The sequence below is a fragment of the Rhinatrema bivittatum genome, chromosome 4 (assembly GCF_901001135.1).
Source record: "Rhinatrema bivittatum chromosome 4, aRhiBiv1.1, whole genome shotgun sequence".
NCBI classification, from domain to species: Eukaryota; Metazoa; Chordata; class Amphibia; order Gymnophiona; family Rhinatrematidae; genus Rhinatrema; species Rhinatrema bivittatum.
The window spans coordinates 211,752,690-211,767,429 of record NC_042618.1 but is presented as its reverse complement, the minus strand read 5'-3'; the positions used below and the strand labels follow the sequence as shown (position 1 = coordinate 211,767,429).

The 14,740-nt window shown below is 41.6% G+C and overlaps 1 protein-coding gene across 1 annotated transcript in view; it reads left to right on the top strand.

The window, feature by feature from the left end:
- The window catches only part of MST1 (macrophage stimulating 1), a 165,501-nt gene that overhangs the window by 116,608 nt on the left and 34,153 nt on the right, over positions 1 to 14,740 (top strand). The window contains exons 11-13 of the mRNA XM_029599661.1: positions 236 to 372; positions 933 to 968; positions 5,221 to 5,329. Coding sequence (XP_029455521.1) covers positions 236 to 372; positions 933 to 968; positions 5,221 to 5,329 — 282 coding nt within the window. The remainder of the gene's footprint in view (positions 1 to 235; positions 373 to 932; positions 969 to 5,220; positions 5,330 to 14,740) is intronic.

Here is a 14,740-nt window from a genome sequence, read left to right as displayed (position 1 = left end):
TCTCCTCTTTGCCCTAAAATAGTATTTTCTAGTAGTAGCACTATGTTCACCTCTTAATGGTCTTGACACCTCTGATGATCTCTCTCATCACTTAAGCAAAGCAGATGGGACTTTGATACCTTGCAAAGGGAGGGTATTGTGTGTTGGACTAAAAGTGAGCAGAGGGATGGCGATGAGGATGAGGGGCGGCAAAGCAGAACATTGTTCTTATGGCAGGTTTCTTCTATCTTGTTAGGATTTCTCCTATAACACATCCTAATTCTGGTTTGGAGGAGAACTACTGTCGAAACCCAGATGGGGACAGCCATGGGCCCTGGTGTTACACAATGGACCCCAGTACTCAGTTTGATTATTGTGCCATCAAACCCTGTGGTAAGTTGGTAGGGCCATGGGAATGTAGGGGTCTGGGATTGGGCACAGATGGGAGATTTCTGAGATGTAGTGTAGGCTGTGGTGGTGGGAGATTTCTGTTAGTCTTGAGGAGGTAGATCTCATATGAATTGTCCTGGGAGATGATGAATGAATGGCGTGACTGTGGTTGATGGGACAAGAGGCTGATTATAGGATAGTGAACAAGACAGCTATGGTAGTTGTGGCTTGTGGGCTGGGATTCTCCACAGACGCATTCTTTATTCTTTATTAATGGCATGTTTGTGTTAGACCTGCATAGAATCCATCTGCTGAATTTTTTTTCCCATGTGCTGATGGGATGTTGCTCTGGGACAGATTAAATATGGAGATCTACCTTTGATCCTTGCTGACACCCTCTATTGTTGGAAATATGTAGATCTTAAGTGACCCTAATAGCATTGATGCCCTGAGGTTTCATTGGAGTCAGGTCCCTAGGAATAAGTTAGAGCCAGAGTTGTAGAGGGTTCTGATCTTTCTTGATTGAATTCTGTCAGAACTAACATTCATTGTTGCTTTTTCAGCTGGTGACAATAAACCTTTTCCGATTGGAGATGCAGGTAATTACAGGAAACACCATCATCATAAACATAAAGTAACAATGCATTTTCAGTAATGTTGGGTGACAGTATGAGTGGGGGCTGCATCTGTATCCTGAAAAACCAGCAGAGGTGGCCAAGGACTAATCTATGAAATTCAAAAAGAAACCTCACTCTGTATCCACTTCCACAACTTTATCACTTGACTGCCACATAAAATATCTTTAAGGAAAAAAAAAATGATCTAAAAGGAAAATTTAATTTTCATCTATTGAGATGGGTAAAACAAAAATATTTTTCTTTTTATGATTTTTTTTTTTTTTTTAAAGCTGATTTGTTCATACCCGTTTTCTCTTCTCTATTAATAAGGGTCTCTAGTCAGGAGGGGGGTAATCTCGCTGACAGAATCGCTGCCTGTGGAGGTTTCTGGACTCAGGATGTCATTGGCTTAAATATCCACAACCCCTCGGCAGCCAGTGACTGACACCAAGAGGGTCCTGACACTGACCTAAGAAATGCTGTACACTGAAAGGACAGAAAGTGAGGGGCAAAGCAAAATAGGCAGATGCTAATAGCTGGTTATATAGATGTGATGGCTGATCTGCATGGTGAGGAGAGGCCTCTCCTCACTTGAATACTTTCACCATGCAGTTAGGGTGGCAGCATAGAAATTATAGCATCAGCTCTGCAGTGGTTTGTTCAGTGATTCAGAGGAAATGTAGTATTTATGGGCAGAATCTTATTAACCGTAATGTGCACTTGGGTCCCTGGGAAGAGGGCAAGTGTTTGTGTCAGTGCTGCCATGCTTCTTATGTGCCGCCTGTCTTTAATTCTGCCTGCCCTTTGCCACCTGTGTAAGGAATTTTGGCACCCAAGAGGGCTACAAAATTTGTTGAACCCCCTACTCTGGATCTTTGCTGCCTTGCTGTCTTCCTCCCTCTGCCTTTCCACGCCTGTCTTCACCACCTACCACTAGCTCAGGTTCTCAGTGCTGCAGTGATGGCCATGGCTTTGGTCGCTATTTCTATGAATGTGGGGACTGGAAGCATTTGTGTCCTTTACATTATAAACAGTGGCTCTGCTCTGCCTTCTCTTTGGCAAAACTTTATGTAACCCCCAACTTAGCATAATATATTAGAGGCTGAAAGTCCAAACTTTCACTGGTTATTGTTTTGTTTTGTTTTTTTAAAGTGATCAACCAGATAGTGTAGTGCAGGGGTGAGCAAAGGTTTTGAGCCACAGCACCCCTTCCATTCATGCAATTGGCTGGGCCCCCCCCCCCCAAGATGGGTTATTTTATTTATATATATATATATATATATATATTCACACACATAGACTTGCACAGTGAAGTGTATTCACCAGGCAGCCACACTGCTAACCAGTGACTCAAAGTCCTCATTTTGTATCTTCAAGTTTCTGAAAGGAGTAAGCTCACTCACACAACACACACACACCCACGCAGAGAGAGGCAGAGAGCCCGTACTCAGACAGAGACACAAGTTAAACATTCAGATAGGCACAGAGATACAGACATACCACACCTGGACAAAAAACAGAGAGACACCATCCCCCAGACAGAAGACAAACAGACACCGAGAGAGGCATAGACACAATACACCAAAACAAACTCAGACAGACACAGAAACACAGGCAGACAGACCATACATACAGCCCAAAGCATACCAGACAAACACAGACACATACTCTACACCACACCGGTAAGGGCTGGAAATGTTTTCAAAAAACATAGATGTCAGCTAAAATTTTTTTAGGAACAGAAAAATTCCATCCTACCCTGCTCAGCTTTTTTTTGCTTTTTTCTCATTAACTTTTCCTATTTTACTCTCTCTTTTAATATTTTTGTTTGCTCATCCTTTTATTTTCTCATGTTTTGATTTGCTTATTTAATTTTTTTTTACTTTTTGCCTTTATGCTTTTTCCCAGCCTCCTTCCCATCTCCCTCCTCCACTTCCTCATTTTCTATGGCCTCTTTGCTCATTTCCCTCCCCAGTCTGACCACTTCTTTTCCTCCAACGGGCCAACAGCTGTGATCTCTCTTCCTGGGTAAGGACCTAGCAGAAGCAGGAATTCCTCCTGGGCTGAGGCCTGAGGGTGGTAGCTCTCCCTAGGTCGTGGAACACCACAGTAGCTGTTCCCATGTCCAGTTCTATCACAGAGTAAGCAGCTCCTCTCCCTAGCCCACCAACAGAGACACATGGCTAAGCCACTACATGATTACAATGATGTCACTGCGTTCTGGCAGCTCCCTCCCCCCCAAGCTTGCAGTGCCTCCACAGCACAAAGATTCAAAAATATAGCCAGTTTTTTCTTTCTTGATGTGAATCGGAACCAGAATCGGTTCGGATTTCAGTTCCGATTCACATCTCTACTGGTCAGTGTTCCCCCATCAGGATTGTTCAATACCCCCTGGCCCCCAGTTTTCTCACTCCTGGTATAATGGATCAGGCTCAGAGGGTGCTCTTTACTGGACAGGGAAACTGGATGAACAGAGTCTCCCCCCTCCCTAAACGAATGGTGTCCTCAAAACAACAACACTTCATAGGCACTTCCATCTCAGTCAAATCAAAACTCCGAGACAAAGAGCTCAGTCCACAATTTGCATTGGTGGTTCCAAATATGCCAAAGCGTATTAGACTAAAAAATTTCTCTATTACTGTTCAACAGTTTCCATAGGCTTTCACAGTAAAACAGGGAGACAGTAGCAAAAATAATTTTCATCAACACAACAAATTTCCTAGTGAAAATAATTTCTGACAACATCCAGCACAGTTCACCATCAGCAGACAATTCACTTACTCAGTTCTTTCAGCTGAGATAAATAAGACTTCCATGAAACATGCTGTTCCTTCTTTGCTTCGGTTCACATGATCCTCCAAAAGGCTCTTCAGAAAAAAAAAAGCTAGGCCACAAGCCAAGGAATATAGTAAGAGGTCAATATTCAAAAGCCATTTAGATGGATAACTGAAAAGCTATCCGTCTAAATGGCTTATCCGGCTATTCAGCCTTCATTCGGCTAAATTCAAGCCAGCTAATAAGTTAAGCAGCTAGAATTTAACCAGATAAATTGGGAGCTTTCTGGGGGCATAATTGGGAGGAGTTGTTAGCCAGCTAAGTTAACCGGCTAACTCCAATATTCAGAGTTAGATGGTTAACTTAGCTGGCTAAATCTGGTCGGGTCAAAGAGCCGTCTTAAAGTTAGCTGGCTATAGTTATCCAGCTAAGTACTTAAGATAACCGGCTATATTCAATTGCACGTCTGCACTACTGAATATGCATCCAAAGTTAGCCGGATAAGTTTATCCAGCTAACTTTGCTATCCAAACTGTGATTAAATGTAGACCTCTAAATGATTTATTCCCTTCATGGAAAAATGTACCTCCACTGGTTTCAGCCCCAGAGAGCCAAAAACAGACAGAAAGCAAGCAGATGCTTCTCAGAAAAACTAGGAGTTAAGTGAGGGTGGGCCTTCAAGTCTCATCCCGTTATATTCAGTAGACTTCACTTCTACCATCTTCATGGCTTAAAGGAACAAACTAGATATACACTCTTCACTACTGAAACAAATACAGCCTATTGTTTTCTCTAAGTAGAGATTAAATACGGTTTACATAGCAGTTAAGTAGTTCAAATAAAAAATGAAGATGGAGCATTTGGGACTACGTAGTATCACATTTGTCATTGGAAAGGAAGCATGTGCCAGAGGATCAGGTGAGGCTGTCACAAAGACAGGGAGCACACATAGGCCTCCATATCCTACATTCACAGAAACAGCTGCTAACCGCAGACATGCCTATGGAAACCTGGAGTGCAGGGCTAATGCTTCCATTAGGAAAACTAGGATGTCACCTAGAACACTAAAATTTTGGGGAGCAGCTAAAGCCTATCAGCACGAAGTGCCAGAGCCAACTGAAGGGGTGCTGTGCCAGAGCCAAAGGAAGGAATGCTGGACTGGAGCTGTGGCCAATTGGTAAGTTGGCGGGGGGGGGGGGGGGGGGGAGGGGGTGCATGGCCGAAGGTTCACCTAGGGTTCCAAATATTCTTGCACTGGTCATACTGGAATGGCATAGAACTTGAGTAGGTAGTGAAGTGTGGTGAGCAGTGGAGGCTTGTAAAGGTGGGGCAGTAGGGTAGATAGCAAAAGAAGCTCCCAAGGTCTTTTCTTTTACCAGTGTTACTTGTTGGCATAAGAAGTTGCTCAATACATCTTGTTGGCCCTTATGTTTCAGAATCTCTTTGCTCTTTTTCTTAGAGGTGACCTTTGAAGCGTGTGGTAAGAAGGATGAACGGATCAACAACAAGGTACGGATTGTTGGGGGAAAGCCGGGAATCTCACCCTGGACCGTCAGTCTCCGGAACAGGTGAGCAGAAAACTCTGCAATTTTTGCATGATGCTGTGTTATGTGGCCTGCTGCTAGAAAAGTCTCTTGTGATAAGGTGATAGGTAAGCCACAGGATTTTAGTTTACTGGAACAGAAGCTAAATGAAAACCCGAATAGTTTAAATTAATTAAATTACATAAAGCAGCTCCACCTAGCCAATTACTGACACTCCCAGCCTGTTGTTCCTCAGGATCACACCAGAAATGTACTGGCACTCCTAGTCTGCAGTCCCTCTGGTTTAGCCCAGCAAGTCAGTTTAGTTGAAGACATTGACTCTAGTTTAAACTGACACTCTCTGCCTTACTTTCTAAAGTCCTCTCTGTGAGTTGCTTCCATCTTTTTGTTTTTGTTTTTTTTTTTTTTATTTCCCCTGTCTCACCCTAGTCCACAGGCTTGTGTTGGGACCCTCCCAGTGCACCTGCTAGCAGAGAGCTGAAAAGGAAGTTTCCTGTAAGGCTAAGCCTTCAGAGCTCTCTCCTGCTATCAGAAGCCACCCTGCTATGCGCAGATGTCCTTGCTGTATCTGGAGTTCATGTACATTATCTTTGTGACCTCTTCAAACTACTCAAGCCTCGGTGTAGAGGAGATCCCACAGTGCAACACCCAGAACTACTGGCAGTTTCCTAGGAGTCTCTCCAAGTTGGCATTGTATTAGATGTGCCAGAAAGTAAATAAAACACATGTAGGGGGACCCACAAAGTGTGCTCCTTTTCCACATCTAGTAGAACAAGGTATATTGGGTGGGGGAGACTCTGGGTTTTCCTGTTTTAAAATATTATGAAAAATGTTTGAATTTTGGACCTGCAGTACTGGGTTAATGTCTTCTGGATGGAATTTGGTGCAGTACTGGGTTAATTTTCTGGGAATATGTTACGACATTTGAGGTTAAGGGGTGGGTGAGGTTATCCCCTTAAGAATAATGGGAAGATATGATTGGTGGGGAGGTGGCCCAGGAAAGTATAAATTCAGGATCAATTTGTCAGGAGTTGCCCTTTCTAGATTGGTGATTGGGAAGAGAGGGACTTCCAGGATGTACAGTCCTGGAGTAGCCAGACCATGGACTGATGGGCCTGGGGACACCTCTAGTATGGAGGATCAGGCAGCCACTATGACGCAGCTGCAAACAGAAATGGCAGATCTGCATTTAAATCACAAACATTTAACCACCAAATAAGAAGATCTGGAAAATAGATTTAGGTCGTCGAATTTGCACAGTCGGAACCTGCCTGAAGTTGAAGTCTTCGAAGTCTCCTTTCAGGTGGTCAGTAAAATTTGTCAGACTATTTTAAATGCTAGTGGGGAGGATGGAAGAGAAGCAGATAGTGCAGCTATAGAAATTGAGAGAGCTCATCAGACATTGGGAGCTCCAAAAATGAATATCCCCCATGATATCATAACATGTCTACAAAAGCTTTAGACTCAAAGAACAAGTTATGAAGAAGGCTCGACTGATGGGAAGAATTAAATGGGAAGGCCATGACATATCAATCTTCAGTGACTTGTCTCCCATAACATTACAGAAGAGCAAAAAGCTTCACTCAATTACTACTTTACTACACTGAGAAAACATTAACTATAGATGGCTCTACCCATGTGGCATAGCTTTTACCATCAATGGAGTTACATCGCGGATTCATACAGAAGCAGAGGCACTTGTGATCTTACAGGCAGTGGGGCTTTCGGTCCCTGAAAGTAGTCAATGGAGCAAGAATATGGCCAAGCATGAGAGGCCTAAATGGCAACATATGGGCAAGGATGGCTGCTAATTACGACACAATACAGAACATGCCGGTTTGCAAAAATCTGGAACAGGCTGACATTGTCTATATATTTGCTGGGTTTCAAGGGCATAATGGAAGGGGATATGCAATAATTTCATTTTGTATTGTTTATACAGGCTCAATAGAGGACATTACTTCTTTGCATATCCCTGCAATTGGTGGGAGGGTTGCTATGTAGAACTACCGATCTGAATCACCTGCTTATATAGCATTCTTTTGAGGATTTATTTACTTGCTGATGTTACAGTATGTTTTATCATTGTTATATTCTAATATTTTATGTCCTGTGAATGGAGAATGTGAGGGGAGATATCAGGGGTGCTCATTCCCATGGGGGTTTTGAATTTGTTTGAACAGAGTTGGTTTGATGGATTATTGTGGGAGGGGGAAGGGGGTGCAGAGAGGGTGGGGCAGAATGGGAGAGAGGGATTTATGTTTCTGTTTTTGAGAACGGATCTCAAGTATAAGGTAATCACAATGTTGGTATAATGGTTAATTTTAAGCGGATTGGAGAAAAATATCTCTTTATGTCTTTTATGGCTAATACTAGATTTGAATTCACTATCTTAAGTGCAAACGTATGTTCTGTGAACTGATTTCTTTGAAAGCTTCAGTTGTTTTTCTTCAAGAAACGCATTTAAGGATGAACATCTCTTGTGTTCTAAATATTTCTCCAATATGCTTTTTGCTCCAGCCTCATCTGCATATAAGTATGCTTTTTTCCAAGGATTTGCCAGAACAGATTGACTTAGTACATGAAGATGAAGGGGGTTGATTTATTATTGTAAAATTGACCATTTTTGATGCACAATATAATTTGGTTAATCTTTACTGTCTGAACACCATGGAAGGGAGATGCTTGGGAAAATGGATGATCTTCTCCTGAACTTTACTGGGGGGGAGGGGAAACATCTTTGGGGGGGGATTTCAATCTGACTAGAATTCCTGCTGTAGATAGTTCTTCAGGAGTTCAAATGACTTCAAGATTGGATAGAGTTAAGCTGAAACAATTTATGGAAAAGTGGCAGTTGATTGATATCTGGAGGGTCTGTCACCCATCTTCTAGGAATTACTCTTTTTACTCACAGCCACATAATTCCTACTCCAGAACAGACTATCTTTTAGTGGAAAAACCCTTGGCCTCTTATACTGTGGAATCTGATATCGGCTTGATTACCTGGTCGGACCAAGTCCCTGTATGGAGGGTAATAAAAAACACAAGAGGGCAGAGGTTTTAGAAGCTGAATGATGGTTTACTTAAAGATCAAGTCTGTGGACAGCAGTTACGTACAACAATTCTAGAACTTATGCAGCATAATGATGAGGTGTCCCCGGCTGTCCTTTGGGATTGTCTTAAAGCTGTAGTGAGAAGTAAATTGATTGATGTGGCATCCTATAAGAAAAGAGAGAGAAAAAATAAAAAGTTATTGATGAAATAATTAGCAGATTTGGAATTACAACACAAACAAAATCCACGAAAGAAATTATTAGGTAAAATGGAAGATATTAGACATAGGTTAAACATGTTAGGAGCAGAAGTAATAGCATATTAATTGGATTTAGTTAAACAATCTTACTATAAGCAAAGTAACAGAGCTGGAAAATTGTTAACTCAAATTAAAAAATAGGACTTCTTAATTCCACATAATAAAAATTAAAGTCAGAACTGGGGCTATGGTAATGGACAGTGTGGTCATTATGACATGGTTTAATCAGTTTTATGAGGAGCTATACACTAATATACACTAATGAGAGTTAACTTCAGAGGTGATTATAGAGAAGTACTGCCACTAAGTACTAGTTTAGAAGAGACCTTTGGGAAACCCATAACTACAGTGGATGTGTTGGGGGCTATTAAAGGATTAAAAGCAGGCTAGGCACCGGGCATTGATGGATTCATGCCAATGTTTTATAAGAGGGTCAAAGTCTTGTTGGCTGTCCGCTAGTGAAGATGTTTAACTTTCTTAAGGAAGGAGGGAAACTCTTACAGTCTGTAAATGTAGCTGGCATAACTGTCTTACCGAAGGCTGGGAAACATCATACGCCATTGTAGCTCATATAGGCTAAGTCTTGGCTCAATGGCTATGGACAGTTAACCTGCTTATTATTCATTCAGACCAAGTGGGATTTATGCTTGGGCAGATGGCAGTAGATAACGTGCATAAAGTCATAAATCTAACCACTTTGCACGGAAGGAACAGATTTCATCAGTACTATTTGCTGTAGATGAAGAGAAAGCATTTGGTAGGGTTCATTATTGGCCCTTTTTATTTAAGGTGATGGAAAAAATGGGGATGGGTGGTCCTTTCTGGGGTTGGGTGCAAGAATTTTATACGGGCCCAGAGGCATGCATGGTGCTTATTAAAGAGGGGTACGAGACAAGGATGCCCTTTATCTCTGTTATTATTTGCTTTGACTATTGATTCCTTTGCTGCAAAGATTAGACAGCGCCCTAACATAGTAGGTATTCATGTGGGTACTGAGCAATATAAAATATCTTTACATGCAGATGATATTTTGTTTTCCTTATCATAACCGGAAGACTCTGAGTGTGTTATAAACCACACTGGAGCATTTTGGACAAGTATCTGGTTTTAAAGTTAGTAAGGACAAATCAGAGATTATACAAATTCATTTGATTGATTCACAAATTTGTTAAAAGAAAAGTTTCCATTTAAATGAGCAAAAGGCTGTGTGGGATATTTAGGCATCGATATTGGATCTGCATATGAAGATTAGTATCACCTAAATTATACACTGTTGATTAATTATTTGATGCAAGACTTGGATGAATGGAATAGAAATACATTGTTATGGCTGGGAAGAGTGCAGCAGTAAAGATGACCCTATTACCAAAATTGTGTTATCTGTTTCAAACATTACTGTATATTTTTGCTTTTATATGGAAAAGGAGAATCCCAAGAGTAGCAAAATGTATTTTATATTTGTCTAAACTGGATGGTGGCTTTGGGGTACCAAATATTTCTAAATATTATTTTGCTTCGCAATTAAAGGCTGTGGTGGATTGCCATAATTTGGTTGATAGTAGAAAATGGATAGGTATTGAATAATATATAACAACTGGAAACCACCCCCACAAAATAAGATACTCTCAGCTCACACTTCATATCTAAAACATGTTTATTAATTCACCACTTGCTAAAAATGAGATTCTCTGTATTATTCATCAACTGTCAAATACAAAAGTTATAACATTTCTCCAATGGGTAAACCACACTCCTTACTCTTACACAATATCCCCTAAGAAATCCCCTACACATTCACACATCTACCTAAAGAACTCTATATCACACATCCCTAAACGTAACTACATACATCCCATAACATAAACACATGCAGCAAACACACAGCACATCTAGATATTCTCACGCATCCTTAAAGAGCTCTCTTCACATTATTAATACACAGGCCCCGGAGCAAAAACCCGCTCAAGATAATAAATTCCAAAAGCATCCACTGGCCCTCCATGGGCGTCCCCAAGTCAGTCCAGTCAATTCATGTCCGACATCTCTGTCCTTCTTAGAGCTCAACAAATGCGTGTTTGTTGGAAGAATCCACGAGCTTAACAAAACACGCTCTCTCAATTGTCCAATATAGGAACCAGCTTTCAAAACGTTATGGTCATACTGATGATGTACCGAGTACTATTCTGTTTCTCTTGTAGCCCCAGAGTTTACTTCCAGGCACTTATAGGCGGGAAAACGCAGCACTCAGAAAATGTACTCACCCTCTTTCCCACTATGGAGATCAACTTCCCTGGCGTATTTCATCATAGCCATATTGTCCAGCTATATGCAACACTGCCATCCCAAAGAACCCAATGCTGCAGCTTTTTGGCAGCCTGCAACTGCCTGTATCAGGGGAATCACTCAACAGTCTAAAAACATAAAAACATACATACCAGCAATCAAACTCTAAATTAGTCATATCAAACCCCCACCCTGTAAACCCTCCAAAAATTTCTTACCCACATCAAACAGTAACATCCTATCAAAATCTCCCCCTCTCATTTGAGGAAAAAGCTGTTCTAAAGCCACAAAGCTTAAATCTTCAATCGAATGGCCCATTGTCTCCCAGTGCATAATCAATGGGGCTTCCTGTCTATTCCGTCGAATACAGCTGACATGCTCTTGAATACAGATCTTCCACAAGGACACCAAATCAAACAGATCACTCCACAGGAATCACAAGTAGTGTAAGATCGCCTATTAGGCAAAGACACTTTTTCCCCATTAAAGGACAATGAACACACACTGCATTTCCCACAAGGAGAATGACCCCTTTGTGATACTGCTACTGAATCCATAGACATTGCAGAATAAACCAAACGATCTCTCAAAGTTGGCACCCTAGAAAACGCAATCAATGGACTATCTTGAAATGACGGATGTAATTTTGAAACCCCCCCATTGTTTCAAAATGCTCTTCCATACCAACCAAGTCTCAGGGGTAAAAGGCAACACACAGACCAAATTTGCTTGTGCTCTAGATCCTTGGGGGTCCAACAACAAGTCACGATTCGCCCAACAGCCTCTCTTCCATGACTGTTTAAGCATCTTTTTAGGATACCACCTATCCCTAAACCTCTGGATCATTTCCTGTGACCGATCTATATACTCAGCTGTTGAGGAACATAACTTCCTTAGTCTCAGGAATTGTCCCACTGGTATATTCTGCTTCAACTTCAGAGGGTGACAACTACGAAAGTGCAGCAATGTATTCCAGTCTGTTTCTTTCCTAAAAATCGAGAAATGGAATCCTTCTGCATCATGAGAAATAGAGATGTCTAAAAAATGTATCACTGTGGGGCTAACTACCAAGGAAAACTGAAGATGAGGATTCTGTCAATTGAGCCAGGACAAAAATTCATCTAATATAGTCCGTGAACCTAGCCAAAGAAGAAGGATATCATCGATGTAACGACTCCAAAGAAGTATCTGCTGTCTATATGGAGATGAAGAAAGGACCTATTCCTCAATCTTCCCCATATATAAATTGGCGATATCCAGGGCCATTGAGGCACCCATCGCCACCCCTTTAATTTGTTTAAAATAGCAGTCCCTAAAGATAAAGAAATTCTCCGGAATGGATCTCCCCCCAACATCCTCTTCAGTAAACACCGAAGCAAAGGAATCGTTTAATCTTTCCACAATGGCCTTATCTTTTCTAAGTGCCCCTTTAACCCTCGAACATCTAACGGTCCAACTAACTCCCTTGCAGGCTTTCTGCTTCTGATATATTTTAAAAAGTTTTTACTGTGAGTTTTTGCCTCTATGGCCAACTTCTTTCCAAATTTTTTCTTAGCCTGTCTTATCAATGTCTTATATTTAACTTGCCAACGCTTTTGCTTTAACCTATTTTCTTCTGTTGAATCCTTCTTCCAATTTTTGAATGAAGATCTTTTGGCTAAAATAGCCTCTTTCACCTCACCTTTTAACCATGCCGGTAATCGTTTTTCCTTCTTTCCACCTTTCTTAATGTGTGGAATACATCTGGACTGTGCTTCTAGGATGGTATTATTATTATTTTTTTTAACAATGTCCATGCCTTATGCACACTTTTTACCTTTGTAGCTGCTTCTTTCAGTTTTTTTCTAACTATTTTTCTCATTTAATCAAAGTTTCCCTTTTGAAATTTTAGCACTAGAGTCGTGGATTTGCTTACTGTCCCCCTTCCAGTCATTAATTTAAATTTGATCATATTATGATCACTATTGCCAAGGGGCTCCACCACTGTTACCTTTCTCACCAAATCCTGTGCTCCACTAAGAATTAGATCTAAAATTGCTCCCTCTCTCGTCGGTTCCTGGCACAATTGCTCCATAAAATTGTCATTTATTCCATCCAGGAACTTTTATCTCTCTAGCATGTCCTGAGGTTGAAATCTCCCATTATTACTGCACTACCAATTTGGTTAGCTTCCCTAATTTCTCTTAGCATTTCACTGTTCGTCTCACCATCTTGGCCAGGTGGACGGTAGTATACTCCTATCATTATACTCTTCCTCAATACACAAACACACTAACTTCTGTTTATTAGCTGCCTTACTAACTGACTAAAAAAATAAACACACTAAATAACATACCCCAATAGTTTACTTCTCCCCAATGCTTTTAAAAAATTTCCCAAGCAAAACTTACTGATTCCTTTCAGCCACCAGCAAGGTGATCCTCTCCTCTCAGTGCTCTGATCTATGTGTTTCCTCAATGGCTTCTGGTGGGCAAGGCTGTAAGGAGAATAAAGGTCCACCCAGGAAAGGTGATTCTCATGGCTCCAGAGTTGTCACAAAGGCCTTGGATTACAGATTTGATCAATCTAGCAGTGGATGGCCCCTTGAGGCTGGGCCATCTACCACATTTTCTACGGCAGGGCCCTATATTTTCAGATCAAGCGGATCGCTTTTGTCTAGTGGCTTGGCTTTTGAAAGGAGGTAATTAAGGAGAAAGGATATCTGGAGGATGTTATTTCTACTCTGTTCTGAGCTTGCAAGACCTCTACTTCCTTGTCGTATGTCCGTGTTTGGAGAGTCTTCGAGTCTTGGGGCAATGAGCAAGGGGTTGATCCTTGGAGAGCATCAGAGGCGCAGATTCTGGTTTTTTGCAGAGAGACCTGTCGAAATGTTTGGCCTTAAGTTCCCTGAGAGTTTAGGTGTCGGCCCTGGGCTGCTTGCGTTGTAAGGTTCATGGATCAGCTCTGGCTGCGCATCCAAATGTGGTACATTTGCTTTGAGGGGCTAAGCATTTGCACCCCCCTGTTCGAAAGTTGTTCCCTTTTTGGAGCCTTAACTTGGTCCTCAAGGGCATGTGTGAAACACCGTTTGAACCTCTTAAGAGGGCCACCATAAAAGATCTGACTCTGAAGTTGGTTTTCTTGGTGGTGATTTGTTCAGCCAGAAGGGTATCTGAACTTCAAGCCCTGTCATGTAAGGAACTGTTTTTATGGATTTCGGATTCCAGAGTCTCTCTGAGGACGGATGTTTTTCTGCCGAAGGTTGTTTCAGCGTTCCACTTAAGTCAGTCAGTAGATCTTCTGACATTTACATTGGAGATTGGTATGCCTCATGCAAAGGAATTGAGATGTCTTGATGTCAGAAGGGCTTTGTTGCAGTATCTAGATGTCACTAATAGTTTCAGGGTGTCGGATCACCTTTTTGTGCTATGGAGTGGTGCAAAAAATAGTCAGAAAGTGTCAAAGGCACTATATCACATTGGTTGAAGGAGGCTATTGGTTCCGCATAAATCTGTTGCTGGCGACCCATCCAGAAGGGGTTAAGGGCTTATTCTGCCCATTCGCAGGCAGCCTCCTTGGAAGAGTGCCAAATGATTTCGCCACAAGAGGTTTGCAGGGCGGCTACTTGGAAGTCTTTACATATCTTTGCCAGACACTACCGATGGACGTCCAGGCCCTGGACGTCCGCAATTTGGGTGAAAGTGTTCTTCAAGCGGGACTCTCACAGTCCCACCCTGGTTAAGGAAGCTTTGGTACATCCCAGGAGTCTAGACTGATTTGAACATATAACAACATAAGAGTATAGGATATATTATACTGGGTGAGAGCAAGGGTCCATCAAATCTAGTATCCTGTTTCCA